The sequence below is a fragment of the Orycteropus afer genome, unplaced genomic scaffold (genome assembly GCF_000298275.1).
Source record: "Orycteropus afer afer isolate SDZICR_OR568_19922 unplaced genomic scaffold, OryAfe1.0 scaffold00026, whole genome shotgun sequence".
In the NCBI taxonomy this organism is placed as follows: Eukaryota; Metazoa; Chordata; class Mammalia; order Tubulidentata; family Orycteropodidae; genus Orycteropus; species Orycteropus afer.
Window position 1 is genome coordinate 18,550,506 of NW_006921613.1, and position 16,430 is coordinate 18,566,935.

The 16,430-nt window shown below is 43.0% G+C and overlaps 1 protein-coding gene across 1 annotated transcript in view; it reads right to left on the reverse strand.

Annotated features, from left to right (window-relative positions):
* Positions 1-16,430, reverse strand: part of CAPN3 (calpain 3) — a 46,129-nt gene that overhangs the window by 15,021 nt on the left and 14,678 nt on the right. Inside the window, exons 2-8 of the mRNA XM_007935279.1 lie at positions 10,738-10,807; positions 8,578-8,696; positions 6,393-6,526; positions 5,499-5,667; positions 4,533-4,676; positions 2,045-2,128; positions 891-976 (exon numbers count right to left, since the gene is read on the reverse strand). Coding sequence (XP_007933470.1) covers positions 891-976; positions 2,045-2,128; positions 4,533-4,676; positions 5,499-5,667; positions 6,393-6,526; positions 8,578-8,696; positions 10,738-10,807 — 806 coding nt within the window. The remainder of the gene's footprint in view (positions 1-890; positions 977-2,044; positions 2,129-4,532; positions 4,677-5,498; positions 5,668-6,392; positions 6,527-8,577; positions 8,697-10,737; positions 10,808-16,430) is intronic.

Genomic DNA, 16,430 nt, shown 5'->3' on the forward strand with positions numbered 1-16,430 from the left:
ATGAAAGGCTCAATGACCCAAGATTTACAGTGCATTGGGATAAGAGGTATGTAGAAGTAAGAACAGGACTGAAGGACACACACAGACATATGCCACTCTGCCTTAGCCTGGCCATAATCCCATGCTATCCATCTTCTGGGCATAAAAAAGGAGCTCAAGGGGCTTCCTCCACTCAGTAAAAGCAATCAGGAGCCAGAGATTAGAGTGGGACTGAAAGGCTGAAGTTTTCTAAATTTTCTGGAAACTTTGTAATAATTCCTCTAGCATCATAGCAATATGAAAGCATCCACTGACAGATGAGTTGATTGGTGGGTGGGCTTCAGGTGTATTGGCCAGGAATCAAACCTGGGTCTTCTACATGGAAGGTAAAAATTCTACCTCTGAACCACCATTGCCTACCCCACCATGTGTGATAAGTAGTATAATTCTTTAAATGGACCCATGTGCTTGTGTAGGGGGACAGCCAGGAGAGAAAAAAGCACTGGTTAAGTACCCTCCATACATGACCACATTTACTCCCCATAGCAACCCATGAGTTGAGTGCTAATATTGTTTCCATTTGACAGACAAGCAACAGAGACTCCAAAAGGGAAGTTACTTGCACACTACATGCCCTTGTATTAAGACTCCCATCTTAACTGGGCTTATCTCTTGCTGTTTAGAATCTTTCCTTCCCAGTCAGCAACCATCAGCAAGCTCTGTGGGTCCATCGTTCCATGGCTCCACTTATGGCCCTTCCCTGGAGCCCACCCTCTGAGCCTCTCTTCTATACTGATCATTCATTTTGAGGGTGAGTTCAGACCAACCTTTTGGAAGTACTCATGGCTTGATACTCAATCCAGGTTTGGCCCAGACCCTGTTGTCCCCCACCATTGGGTCCTAGCACCTACCTATCACTCCAGGAACCATTCCACTCCACCTGGCCCCAGGGGTTCCTCAGTCGCACCAGCTTCACTTTCTCATTCTTGAATATGGTCTTGGGCAAAAAGAAATAGCTCTCAAGCTCTGGACCCTTTCTTTGGAAAGGCCTAAGACAGGGGTGGTTCACTCCCTTACAGGAGCACTGTCCTCTCTGGCCCTGATCAGGGAGATTAATCAGGATCTTTTATGGAATGTGGGAGATGAGTGTAAGAACCCTGGGACTGAGTCTGCAGGAATCATGGCTTGACCATCATCTTTCTATCTTCTAAGTGATTTTGCAGGGAACATCCCCAGATTTTACGAGCTCAATGGGGAAAGGGGTAGGACGTATACAGTAGCACCCTGCTAGCACATTCAGGGTCTTGTATGATTAGAAAAACTCCACCACTGGTGAAGGACATAGGGAAAGATGCCCCCTCTAGGTGGACCAATCAAAGAAAGGTGCCCCTTCCTCCCATCTCCTGCAATGGGCTGTTGCAGCAGACTGCCCTCTTTGCCCATCCTTTGTGCACAGCACAACCTATCCAGCTGTGAGCAACAAGGACTGACAAGGTCCCTGTCTCCTTCATGATCCAGTAAATCCCAGAAGTTCCAGAGGAAACAAAACATGGTAACTGAACATGAAAGAACAAGAAACATGAGAGCTCATTAAGTCAATTTTATAAAACCAAAGTGATGTTTCCATTTGTTTCTTGAAAACATTGGCTAAATTGCCATCATTAGCATTAAGAATAAAGATAAACTATGTACCATCTTGTAGCAAGATGCACCTCTACCAGTTCGGATTGTTGTATGTGGTCAAGTTGATTTCAACTCATAGAGACCCTATGGGACAGAGTAGAACAGCCCCATAGAGGTTCCTAGGCTGTAATCTTCACAGGAGCAGACAGGTCTTATCTCCCACAGAGATGCTGGGTGGGTTTGAACCACTGGTTAGGAGCCAAACACTTAACCACTGCACCACTGGGGCTCCCCTACCAGTTCATATGGGCACCTCCAGTCCCTGGCACTCTGCTTGAACCTTAAGTGGAACCCCTGATTAGGCTCTGCACATAGTGAAGGAGCACAAGAGCTAATCCTGACTTCAGGAAGCCAAGTACCACAAAACCCCAGCCAGGCTTACCTCCTCCAGCCCAGTAACTGAGTAGGCATGACCTTTCACCAGCCCACTGGCCATTTTTGTTTCATACTGAACGGGAACAATAGTCTGTAGAGGAAAAACCAGACAGCCTGTCAAGATTGGGGAGCTGAAAGTTTACTGCCTGCAGACGAAGTTCTGAATTATTTTCTAGGTTCTGTGAGGAAAGGGACTATTTCACACTCTGAAAATGTGCTTCACAAATAAGAGTATTTGATCACTGGACCTTTTTTTTTTTTTTTTTTCATGTGGCTGCGTTGCAGACTTATGAAAGTGGGAAGGGAACCAATACAGTGTTAACTACAGATGAAGAAGTGTCTCACTACCTTCTTTTATGCACACTTTGATTTTTATATGTTTTAAAAAAACTTTAAGCAGTGGATATTGGTTAATTGCTTTAAAATGTCCCTTGGACATTTGAGAGAACAAAAGAGGAACCAGGATGAAGATAGAGTTACTGGACTTTGGAGAAAGCAGAAGACACTGCTCCAGAGAAATGCTTTCCCTGAGCTGGTCACCCTAAGAAGGCTCTGTTCTGATCATCAAAGAGCAGCGTGGATGCCAGGATGTGAGGTGGGTGAGAGTGTCCCTGCCCCTCCTTTCTGGACTCTGAGGGTGCTTTAAGAGAGGAAGGGCAATAGATGGAGGCTGCTCTAGACTTTGGGCTTCCTGTTCCCCTGAGGTCATTCAAGGTTTACTATTCCTAGAACAGTAAATCCTGTCATCTCCTCTACACCCACCTGTTGTGTTGTCATTAGTTGCCATTGGGTTGATACCCGACTCATGGTGACTGCCTATGTTATAGAGTAGAACTGCTCCATAGGGTTTTCTTGGCTGTAGTGTTAACGAAAGCAGATTGCTAGGCTTATCTTCCACAATTCTGCTAGGTGGGCTTGAACCACACATTTTGAAGTTAGGAATCGAGCCACACATGGTTTGCGCCACCTAGAACATGGTATTCAAGAAATCAAGAGCCACAAGCACCCAGAGAGATAATTCCGAGGAGGGCAGAGGAGAGGTCTCTTCAGACACGACTGTGTCTAAGGTTGCAAAGGGAGCCTTGGTGGTGCTTGGCTGCTGACTGAAATGGTGGTTTGAACCCACCCAGCAGCTCTATGGGAGAAAGATGTGGTAGTCTGCTTCCATAAAGATTACAGCCTAGGAAACCCTATGAGCAGTTATACTGTCACATGGGGTTGCTATGAGTTGGAATTGACTCAACAGCACCTAACAACAACAACAGATTTCTGGGGGAGCTCCTCTATTTTCAGAAATTTCTTTTGTAGCCAGAGAGGATCCAGGGCAGAGGAGTAGGATCATGAAAACCCAGTAAGACAAGACAGAACCTCTGTGGCTTTACTTTGCCTGGTAACATAACAGATCCAAGGGGAACTTCCCAAAGCTAAGCTCAGCTGTAGAATTCCTGAGTCTTACTCTGGGTAAGGGATGTAGATGGAGCCAGAGCTTTCGACATCTTAGCCTCTCTCAGATCTTAGTCCTCAAATGACGTAGACTGTGCTGAATGAAGGGGTAAGGGAAGTTCAGGAGACTTATTCATCTTCAGTTCCAGATCTGGGAGGCCACTTGAAATGACTCTTTTGGTATTACCTAAGCATATCATTTGACCCAGCAATTCTATTGCTGGTAGGCTGTCCTATGGAAATGATCATGGATGTGCATAAAGATGTATCCATAAAGGTGTTCATTATACCATTTAAAAACAATAGCCAACTTTTTTTTTAAGGAAACAACCTAACTTTCCAATAACAGGGTAAAGTAAATTATGACATGTTGGAATACTGTGCAACCATTAACAAAATATTATAGGAGAATACTTAATGACTTATTGAGAATGTAAAACTAACTAAAAATAATCAGGCTGCAAAGAGGTACACACAGTATGACAGCATTTTCAAAAGAGAAATGTAGATTAAGTGCATACATTAAAAAGAAAATCCTAGAAGGACAGATACTGAATATTAAGAGTGGTTATCTTTAGATGTGGAAAATATAATTTTTCCTCTGTGTTTTTCTGCATGACTTGGTATTCTTCAATGAGCACGAATTATTTCTGAAAGTACTAGAATAGAAGCTCTATGAGGGAAGAGACTGTTTTGTTCAGTGCTCAAATAGTGTCTGGCACATAGTAGGAGCTCCATAAATAAGTGCTGAATAAATATATGAATTAATTTAAATAAATGAAGTCTTTGTTGTATTTCTTCCTATTAATTTGTTGTCAGAGAAAACACCTGGACAATGAGTAAGAAGGAATTCCTACAGGGAATCCCTCCAAACATTGTCTCTCCAGCCTTCTTCAGAAGCCTTGGAGTGAATTTCAACCTGGACCTTTTGGAAGGCCCCACGTGGGGATCTGCAGGTAAGGCACTGGGTGCTGAGGGGAGTCTATTCCCAAAAGGACTGAGTCATGCAGGCTGGAAGGATGGTCAGTCTTGACCATTGGAGGCATACACACCCGGACTGGTCTTTCATCTGAGCTTCTTGGGTCAAGATCTGAGTCTCTGAGCCGTGAGTTATCCATATTCCTCACCATCCGATCAATCAATTCCCCCATGTTCAGACTAGAAGGAGATGTCCCATAGGTCATGTTCGTCCCATCCTGAGGCCCAATGGGAAAGGCAGGGGACAATCAGGAGAGGGAGAGAAAGCAAACAGGAAAATGGGAAGGGAGGGAGGTAGAAAGAAGGGAGAGGACAGACAAAGGAAAAGAGAAGAGATAAATAGAGCATGATTGGAGAAAAGATGAAAGAAAGTGATGCAGGAAGAAAATGTTTGTTGATGGTATTTTATGCTAACTGATCTTCCCAAGGTTTCCTGTCCATTGGGAAAGGAAAGAAAAGGAATTCAGATTGGATCCCTTCTTCAGCAATGGAAATCCCCAAGACTATTTTATATCGAGCTGATTCTAGGGAAAGTGTATTACTTGAAACTCAGGCAGTCTGGCTATAGTCTGCCAACTTCTTATCTCTCCTCTTGGCTCAGTTCATGCCACCTTGTTGTGCTGAGAAGGGGACTACTGGCTGATTTCTCCCAAGATAACAACACAAAGCTCATGTTCCAAGTGAGGGGTAAGTCAACGCTCAATGACTAGGAGGCTTTCTTAGTCCACAGCCAAATATGTGGTTAGGTAACCAGGGCATGCTGGGACTGACTGGCACTGGAAAGAAAGCCCAGCACTGACACGGGCCTCTGGAACTATTTCCACTGGAATACCAGGACTTGGAATGTACTTGCCTAATCCCTTTATTGAGAATACCTTAAAAAATTCCCAATTTCCAAAGTTGAGAACCAGTTCCTGTTTCCTAAAACAAAACATTTGCCCTGTCTCAGAAGAAAGATCAATACTGCTGTTCAGTTGGTAAAGGGCTTCCTGACACTGAGCTGTTCTCTGCCCAGCGCCCTACCCCAACCCCAGACTTACATCAATGGAGCAGCCCATAAGGGATCCTCTCTCGATGGCTTTCTTCATGATCCTGTACATGTCTCTGGGAGCTTCCTTTATTTCAAAAAACTCAGTCACCCCTCCTGTGAAATCCTCCATGGCTTCTGTGGTATTCCCACCTTTCAGGGCTTCGTAGGAACCATGGAGCCTTGGAAAGAGGATAAGGACCAATCTGCGATCACAGGATTCCAGGAAACATGATTCACTGTCCCCAGCACTTTATGCTTGTTCTTCCATTCAATTCCTTAACACCCCTGAGAACTAATGGGATGGGTATTTGATTCCTTTTCTTCACCATGAAGAAACTGAGCCCAAGAAGCTAAGTGACTTATTCAAGGCCACAGAAAGCAAGAAGAACTCTGATTGGAACCAGGTCTTCCTACTTCATTTCCAAGACACCTTGAACCTCGAGGCAGGGCTGCATTGAAGCCATTAGCAGGTGGGATGTTCATTTTAAGATGACAGACAACATGACCTTATTCACATACTCATGTTGAGTCATGAGGTTGAGCCAACCAAAACTTTGCATTCTGAGCTCCAGAGGTACCATGCTCTGATCCAAGACTTTCAACACTGCCATGAAAGGGTTGATTGAAAGAGTCTTGATTAATGTAAATTTAGAGAGCTCACAGAGGAAAACTAAAGATTTCTCACTCAAATCTTTACTTCTTGTCTTTAATGAGTATTTTTAGTTAGAGTTGGTGCTGCCTGGACCTATACTTCTCTGACTTTGTGTCATAGTTGAACACACACACATATGCACATGCGTATGTACATTGATGCATGCATTTTTCTGTAAATGAGACCTTGGCTGGCTTTTGCAGGCACCTCCTCACCTCTAGCTCTGAGACACATTCTAAAATGTTGCCTTACTTAGCATAGGCCTTCTCCAGCAGAGCACTCCAGAACTCATTGCGGTGGTTGGATTTGGTGAAAACCAGTTGATTGTTGTAAGTTGGCAGACAGTCATCAATAACCACATCCACCCAGTCTCCATAGCGCCAGAACTGCACAAAAGCATCAAACACAGAGTCACATCCACATGTTACCATTGGGAAGCATGTCCCTACACTCACATTCCTTAGGAATTTTTTGAATCCCAAAGCAAGACCATTTCTTGGGCTCTGCATTTTGATGCTTATTCCTGCTATTCTGGGTTCAGGGTGTGTAAATCCATCTCTAACTTCTCCTTGCGTGAGATACCTACCACTTTGTCTCCTCCATAGACTCCAGCCCAGCACTGATATGCATATGGCTCAGTGACTATGTCAGGACTTGAGATTCTCACTACCCTGCTCAGGTAGGTCTGGGGTGGGGTTTGGGTGTCAGTATTTTCAGGTGCACAGATGATTCTAATGTGCAGCCAAGATTGAGAACTGTTGGTCTGGATGAAGGTGATGTATTGATTTATGTATTTCTTGATGACAAACAATACAGAAATTGTTGCTGAAGGATGACCAAAACAGAAAAGTGATGCAAAGCATATGTTGTCAATATAGGCAGTCTTGGGATTACAAACCAGTTCCATTCCTAAATCTATCTTTAAGTCACATTTGTACATAAATCAGAATAGCTAGGTATGGTTTACATCTAACATCAGTTAGTCAAATGTTTGTCTTAGTATATAGTATATAGTGTACCTTTCTATGCATAAAAAACATTAAAGACACACTTTCAGATACACTAAAACATCTTTAACACAATAATACAGCAATAAACCAAACCAAACTCATTGCCATCGAGTTAATTTTGACTCATAGCGACCCCTCCTTGGGTTTCCAAGGTGGTATCCCTACAGAAGTAGATTGCCCAAGCTTCCTACCAAGGAGTGGCTGGTGGGTTTGAACCACCAGCCTTCTGTTTAGCAGTCAAGTGCCTTAGGCACTATGCCACCAGAGCTCCTAATACAGTAATAATAATAATAATATCTTGATGCACATCTCAATGTATCCTGTTTGCTATCATAAACCACTGTATATACCTCAAATTTTTAATATAATAGGCTTTACTAGGGCTAGTTCATAACTGCTGCTTGTATGTAAGTCAGATGTTCATAACCTGTACCAAGAAGTCCCTTTGAGGCAATTCTACTCTGTTACATGGGTTGCTGAGTCAAAATACACTTGATAGCACCTAACGACAACAGTCGTACCCTGGCACGACTCTTTAAATATCAGAGGGAATCTAGTAGCATGATGACACAGGGAGGAAACAACATTCAGGACCTGGCTGCTTCAGCTGTGCTTAGAGGGCAATAGGAGGCTGGGCCTGGGAGGTACTTCAATTGAAAAACTCTTTTGAGGCCTCAGTCCTAAAGTACAAGAGCAGCAGGTACGTCAACTTATGATTTGGGTTAGTCTTGGAATGTTAAGGAGCCTTCAGAGCTGGGAATGACCCTATAGAACCCTAGTAGCTGTTACATCCCTACATATGGGGTTCCTTTCAATTCTGGGCCAGCGCCAGAATCTCGTGTGCCAGGACAATTTAGACCTTGAAAATTTCCAGTGGCTGGATTGATTTTGGAACCAAAAAGCTCAGTCCTGGCCCAACCAGAAGTCTGGCCCCCAGATTGATTAACCAGACTTTTCTCCCAGGGCCTAGAAGAGGTAAGTGATAAACCTGTCTTAAAGAGAAAGAAAGAAGTAAACAGGAGCTGTAGTTCTTCAGCTGAGGGCTCCTTTACAGTCCAAAGGGCCTCAGATTCCAAGTGCTAATATCTTAGGGGCCTACTTGAGAAGGACAGCAGGCAGTAACACAGTAGCCAGCCAACTTTAGAGGCAAAAATAGACCCTCATGCCAGCATACAGGATGTTTTCCAGTGTTTCTGGGTCAAAGCGGAAGGTGTGTGTATGTGGGGGGCGGGGGGTAGTAAGAGTAGGGGAGAGGATAAACAACTGCTTCCATACAGGCTTGAAGCCTTAAGGGGGTCTCTGCCTACTGTCACCAACGGGAAAGTGGGTGGAGCCTTTCCTGTGGAACCTCTGGGAAGTCAAGGCCAATTACATCTGGGGTGAGTGGACTGCAGCTAGCCCTCTTAACCACACTCCTGTTAACTCACCTGGAAATGGAAGATCCCTGCGTAGTTTTCGGTGAAACTCTGATCATGGGGTATGACTCGGAAAAGCAGCCGTTCGTTCAGGGTCAGGCAGGCAATGGCTGCAAGAAACCAGCAGTCCCCTGCAGGTAAACACACACACAGGTCATGGTGGGCTTGTTCCTCTGGGACAAGGAAGACCCTACCCCAGCCAGCCAGCTGCTCCACTTCTCTTTGGGATTTCTCTGAACAACTGGGATTTGCTTGATGCTCATTGTCCTCCTTTCAGATCTGACCTTATAGAGATGTCACCCCAGGGAAGGAGATTTTAACAACATGGTAACTACTCCCTCATAGTGGGAAAGTGTTCCTAAAGACTGTAGGAAATTCCTCTATATAATACAATAAACTCAGTTCCTTTTTGAACCTCAGTGGAGACTGAGCAGTAGATTATAATTGGGTTGTTCCTCCGGACCCCTTCAGCAAATCCGTCCTGCCCCGAACCTCTGCAGTGTGAAGCCGTTGCCCCTTCAGACCTCAGCTGAGACTGAGCATCAGGGCACCACCAGCCATCAGATTTGTATCATAGGGAAAGCCAGTTGGGCAGCCGCCCAGAATCAGTCTATGGGTGGCACTAAGACATATATAAGGAGCTCTGGTAGCACGAGGGTTAAGCTAACAGAAAGGTTGGTGGTTCGAACCCACCCAGTGGCTCCTCAGGAGAAAAGACCTGATGATCTGCTCCTGTAAAGATTACAGCCTAGGAAACCGTATGGGTTCTACTCTGTCAAACACAGTCACTATGAGTTGGAATCAACTTGACAGCACAAGTTGACAATGGAATGAGATAGAGAAGTTTTCTTATTCCCAGACCTCCTTTCTAGCAGAGTACAGTGTGTAGCTGGAGGTAATATTTTGCTTTACATAGCTGGGTACATAGTCCTAGAATGGCCTTCTAAGTTCAGGCTTTCGTTTTGCTGTGTGGAATGTGATAGGGTCCTTGAGATTGCAGCGAGGAAGGCTGAAAGCTGCCAGCAGCCGCACTTCCTCTCTCCCCTCCCCATGAGGCAGTTTCTCCTTTTATACTGTATTGGTTTGAGGGGGACAGATTATTAGCTCAGGTGAGGGAACCCAGATATCTAATTGCTCCTCCTCAGCTTCTCTGTGGCAAAACAAGTCAATTCCTTTTATTTGATATTGGGTCCCCTTTTCCCTCAATTTTTTTTTTTTTTGAACAGATGTCACAGTTTATTGTTTTTAAATATTAAAGAAAAATTAGTTGTTGTCAAGTTGATCCTGACTCTTGCCGACCCACTTGAATCAGAGTAGAACTGCGTGCCTCAGTGTTTTCTGTTTCATAACTTCGTTGTTGTTGAGAAGATACACAGCAAACCCATACACCAATTCAAGTTTCTACATGTACAATTCAGGGACATTGATTACATTCTTCAAGTTGTGCAACCATTCTCATCTCCTCTTCTGAGTTGTTCCTCCCCCATTAACATAAAATCATTGTCCCCTAAGGTTACCCTCAAGTTTTAAACTATTTCTATTGATGTTCTCTTCTCTCCAGTTTTACTTCATGGAGCTTTCCAGAAGTTCACACCCAAAGATAATAATTTCTGAACAAAAGACGGAGAGACAATGCCAAGCTAACTAATCAAACAGAAAATTGGATGCCAACCAACACGGCAAATATCATCTTTGTTGAATAACTCATTTAACATGGGGTATTCTAAGGCAATTTAAGTAAGAGTTTGAGTTACAAGCACTTTTTTCAGTAATACATGTTATCTGTGTACATAGATTCTACATACCCAAGGACATGCTTGGTACAGTCATAAAGCTATCTTCTAAGGAAGATAGACACGGTTAAGTGCAGGGCTTTTGTTTTGCTAAGGGGGACATGTAAGTGTCCTTAAGACTGTAGAGGGAAGGCTAAAGAATGAGGCATACTCACTGTGACATAATGTAAAAAGCTAGTGAGAAATGTGGAAGAGACAGAAATTAAATGAAGCAATTATCAACACACAGATAAACGAACATAAAGTAGCTGATAAGAAAATCTCCTTCTAAAAATTAATCAAAAGCAAAATCATTTTACTGTCCCTTTACTTTCTGTAAAGAAATTTTAATTACCCTTTGATCATTTGGGTAGATACAATCCCCAGGGACTTTCCTTACCTAGATCTCCTTGGCAGATGTCAGTTCTATTGGCTCCACCAATGATAAATCGGGGATTCTCACAAATTTCCTGTGAAACAAAAAGAAAATGACCAGGTAATAATATGATAGGAGCTACTATTTATTCAGTTTCATCATATAGTACTGACACCATGTATTACACACCACTCATATTAGCCTACAAAAAAGCTCTGTGTATTGAATAAAAGCATTCTTATTTTTCAGATAAAGAAACAAACTCAGCGAGGTTGAGTAACTTGCCCAAGGACACACAGCTAGGGAGTGGTGGAAGACAGGACAAGCTTTCTTTCACAGTTCCGTACTGTTCCCCCACACTCTCACACTATGTGAGTGAGGGTTCAGCTTGAGAGTTAGAGTGGTGTCATTCCTGTCACAGCTTTAGCAAAGTGGTAGCAGAAAACATGGCTTTTGTTTCTTCTGTGTCAAGAAAAAAGGTGCGGGAAAGGAAAATTAGGATTATCTTCTCCAAAAATGTGGCAACCTAGATATTTACAGTCAGCGTATATCCCAGGATCTACCCACCAGCCACTCCTCGGAAGGAAGGTTGGGCAATCCTACTTCCATAGTGATACTGCCTCGGAAACCCAAGGAGGGGTGGCTATGAGTCGGGGTCGACTCGACGGCAAATAACAATAACAACAACAACATAGGACTTAAGAGGTGGGGAGACAAAGAATAAATAAATTTGGCATGGGCCTTGCAGACATCTCTGTCTTTGGGGAGAACCTGTCATTAGTCAAGCCGAGCAAACAGGGCACCAGCACCAGCACTCTCAGATCAGGTACCACAGATTATGTTCAGCCCGACAGAGGCTCACAGAGCAACCCTGGTTTTACCAACAGAGGGTGCTCTTGTTTCTGTTTGGATGTGTCTCATGGTTTGTTTTTTAAACTTTTGTTGTTGTTGTTGTTAATAATTACAGAGTGTGTGCTTTGGTTTTAACATCATTCTTCAGATTCAAGAAATCTTGTTGGTCCTGTGTCACTCCCTCTTCCCTCTTCCATCACAACACCCCAACAGACCCAGGTGCGCTGAAGCTCCCAGCACTCACTGATACCTCTCTTCAAACATCCTTCTGAAAGAATGCACCAATTTACAGTCCCACCATCTGAGATGGAGAATGTCTGTTTTCCCTTCATGAACACTCAAATTCAGAATTAATTTTTAAAAAATCTTTGAAAATTTAATAAGGGGAAAATGATATTTCATTGTTGTTTTATCTTTAGCCATTTATGACTTGTCTGTTTACATTTCTGTCCATTTCACAATTTGGGTGTTAGAACTTTTCTACAAATTTATAGTAACTTTTAAAATGATTACTTTTAGTATTTTTAAAAATAATCTCCCAGGTTTTGTTCTTTCACGTCTGATTTATTTCACTCAGCGTAATTATTTTCAGTTTCATCCATGTTGTAGCATGTATCACAACTTTATTTCTCTTTATGGTTGAGTATTATTCTATTGTATGTACCAAGTTTTGTTTATTCATTCATGTATTGATGACTTAGATTGTTTCCACTTTTTGACTATTGTGAATAGTACTGAAATGAACATTGATGTACATTTATCTGTTTTTGTTCCTGCTTTCAATCCTGTGGGGGTATATACCCACCTGGGAGTGGAATTGCTGGATAGTACATAAAAACAAAACAGACTGCCATCAAGTCGGATTTGACTCATAGTGACCCCTCCTTGTGTCTCCGGGGAGGTATCACTACAGAAGTAGATTGATCACCCAATCTTCCTTCCGAGGAGTGGATAATGATGTTTTAAAGGACTAATTTAAGTTTAAAGGACTAACTGCCTTCAAAGGATGGCAAGGAACCAATTGATTATCTTAAAAAGTGATGAGTAAAGGGAAAGACTAAGTATGTAATTAATTACTTTTTCTTTCTCTTTAACACCAGCTAATTCAGTGAAAATGATCAACTGGTAATGTGTATAAAAATCTACCCATGAAAGTGTTATGTTATATACTGTACCTGTCTACATAACTTATTAATATCAATGACTAAAATTTATTGAGATTATACTTTGTACTAGGTACTATTCCAGCTGATTTTCATATCTTATTTTATTTAATATTTATAGAAATCTAACAAGGTAAGCACTATTATTATTCCCATTTTACATATGAGAATACTCAGTAACAAAGAGGTTAGATATCTTGTCCCAGATATACAACTAGTAAGTCGCAGGGCAAGATTCAAACTAAGTCTGTCTAATTACAGTACACAGCCTTCTATTATAATTCAGAAACATTGAATAATGCATTAACAACTATTGTTTTCATAATAATGCAAATTAGACTAAGAAAATATAAAACTCTCATTATTCTGAACAAAACTCCCTCCCCTTTAAAAAAAAAAAGAAAAGCCAATTAAAGGTACAGTGGACATAGGTTGTATTTGCCTCTCCAGAATACACTTCTCTTTTTTGGAGATCACACCAAATTTTCAGTGGAGAACTACCCCCATCAGCCCCTGTGATTCTGGTTGAGCTGCATTTTCTAACCAGCTCCAGGAATACTAGAGGCAATTAGAGTATTTGGTTCAGAGATGGGACATGACCACATCTGGGCCAATGAGAGTCAGGACCCAGACTTTCGTTGCAATTATTGGGACAGAATCACATCTTTTTGCTGACATAACTAAACTGATAGAGTGTAAGCCTGGAGTTTCCAGTGTCCATTTTTGCCCCATCATGAAGTTAGCCTGCCTGAGAAAAAAAACAACACCAAGGAAAGCAAAGATGGGAAGATTATCTAGCTAGGTTAATACAGATATTAAAAAACCCGAACCCACTGCCATCATAGCAGCCCTATAGGACAGAGTAGAACTGCCCCGTAGGGTTTCCAAGGCTATAATCTTTACAGAAGGAGACTGCCTCATCTTTTACCTGACAAGATGGCTGGTGAGTTCAAACTGCTGACTTTTGGTTAGCAGCCAAATGCTTTAACCATTAAGCCACCAGAGCTCCTTAGAAATGGATATGGATAAAATATACTAGATACATAGATTGTTATTGATGTTAGTTGCCATTGAGTCGTCTCCAATCCACCACAGCAACCATAAACATAACAGAACAATAGATATTTAGATAGATACCTATATGGATAGATTCATAGATACAGATGATAGATAATGTTAGAAATTGTCACAACCAAGAGCAGCTTAGGAGATATAACTGAACATGTGTTATTAAAAAAAAAAAAAAAAAAAAAAAAAAAAAACTAAACCAAACTCACTGCCGTTGAGCTGTTTCTGACTCATAGTGACCCCTTCTTTGGTTTCTGAGGTAGTATCTCTATGGAAGTAGATTGCCTAGTCTTCCTTTCGAGGAGTGGCTGGTGAGTTTGAACTGCCAGCCTTTTGGTTAGAAGTCAAATGTCTTAGGCACTACCCCACCAGAGCTCTTACTGTCTTATCAGCCTACTGGTTTAGAGAGATTCTTACTTGTTCTAAATGCAGTGAACGCTTTGGGGCTATAGGTGCTCTCCATGCTGGAAGATGGACTTTCTTCTACTGACCCCCAATGCACTGACCTCAATGAGCCCTTTGGCTGCCCCATAACATAGCCTTTAGCAAACTGCTTCATCCTGTAAGGAGTCTGGCTGGTCAGTGTGGACCTTTCTGTTTAAACTGAATTGACATTGTCCTGATGAGCTAGCGTTGGGCAACATGGCAAAGGAGGCAAGCCTCCAGCCTCTTCAGTCTCCACTTACTGTTCACCACCCTCCATGGAATTCTCCCTGAAACTGTGAGCCTCAGTACACTCAACTGTACTTTCCCAGCCCCCAAAATACCTGATCCTAAGAAGGGACTTGACAATCAATTGTACTTTACTATGAATTTAAGTCAATGCATTTTTACCATCATTAAATATTTACAATCTCAAGAACCTATAAAGTATAATCATCCTAGTTCAGGAATAGAAAATAACATCTCCAGTTTCATCTCCATCTTTCAGCTTCAGGAAAGCAGGACAGTGTTTTGGGGGCACATGGGAAAGAAGAACCTTGATAAGCTACTTGCTCAGTGACAGAATCCATGGCCTCAGGCTCTGGACCCTTGACTTTCTGTTCCCCAGGTGTTCTCCTGAAGTCCCATCCCTTCCATCCCTACCTTTGGCCTTTTCCATGTGATAGCCTTCATCTTGGTTTTCTGGCTCAGTTCAAGGGAGCCCAGGGCCTGAGCATTTGTGGGGAACACATTATCTTCAAACAGACGCTTCTGAGCCAGGCAGCTTTGTTTGAGAACCACAAAATCCTGCCCCTCATATTTGAGGGGCTGTGTGATGGTGCCCTCTCCATTTCTCCTGTTCCTTTCTCGGATCACACGGTCACAGAAGAATCCTGGCAGCAGGTAGGGCATGGTGACTGCTCAGGGATGGGAGCTGGGTCTTCACTGCAGCCTGTCTCCCTCTGTGTACTCCATACAAATCTAATCCCCCGTGAATGGGCCTGAGCTATATAGCTCCTCCACCCTCAGCAACTTGATGCAAATGAACACAGCCCAGAGAAATGCCATGGTCAGAGTCAGCAGCTTTGGGTGGAGGCCCCTGAGCCCACAGTCTAGGGCAACACCATTCAAGTCAGAGAGGAGTCAATGAGGGTTGAGTGAACCAGGGACAGCCCCAGGACAGACTTTGAGGGCACCTCCATTGGCCTTGCTGGGATTCTTTCTTTAAAAAGAGAAAATATAGCTACAGAGAGGCTTACCTTGCCTCAGCAAAAGGCATTCATGCCTTTGACATTGTAGGTCAATGGGATATAGCATGGGGCCGTCTGAACATGCTGTATACACTAATCCTATACAGGCTGCTGAATGCATAGGAGGAATCTGTCCCAAGCCATTGTCTGAGGGTAATGAAGCCTTTATTCTCTCAATGTCTCTGTCCCCTGAAAGACTTGACTGGCTATTTAACCTGCTGCAGTAGAGTCAATTCTGACTCATAGAGACCCTATAGGACAGCGTAGAAGTGCCTCATAGGATTTTCAAGGCTGTAAACCTTTACCAAAGCCAACTGCCACATCTTTCTCCCTCTGAGTGACTGCTGGGTTGGGACCGTCAGCCTTTCTGTTAGCAGCCAAGTGCTTAACCACTCTACCACAGGGCTTCTGGCTGGCCATTTAGGGATCTTTTAACCTGTAAGAGAAATCCAGAGGGTAGGCAATTGGACCTCAGATAAAATTCCTTAATAGAGTAGGCCCCAGTGACATGGAGCAGACATCCACTGTCACAAATTCAGGACATCTAAACCAAACCAAACTCACTGCCATGGAGTCAGATCCGACTCATAGCAACCCCTCCTTGGGTTTCTGAGGCGGTATCACTACGGAAGTAGATTGTCCAACCTTCCTTCCGAGGAATGGCTGGTGAGTTTGAACTGCCAGCCTTCTTCTGGTTAGCAGTCACATGCCTTAGGCACTATGCCACCAGAGCTCCCTTCAGGATATGTAGGGCAAAGAATATGGTCGATGAGGAAGGGAGGAAAAATGTATGTTGGAATAATGTTATCAAGAAACCTCAATTCTTCTAAAGGTCCACCATGCTGAATTGGGCAACTCTTACTTGAGAGCAGGGAGCTGATGCAGGTGGAAGCTCAAGGCTAGCAACCTGCCCACTAGGAGGAGTCCAGTCACCCTGTCTACTCACTGTCCCCTCTTAGCC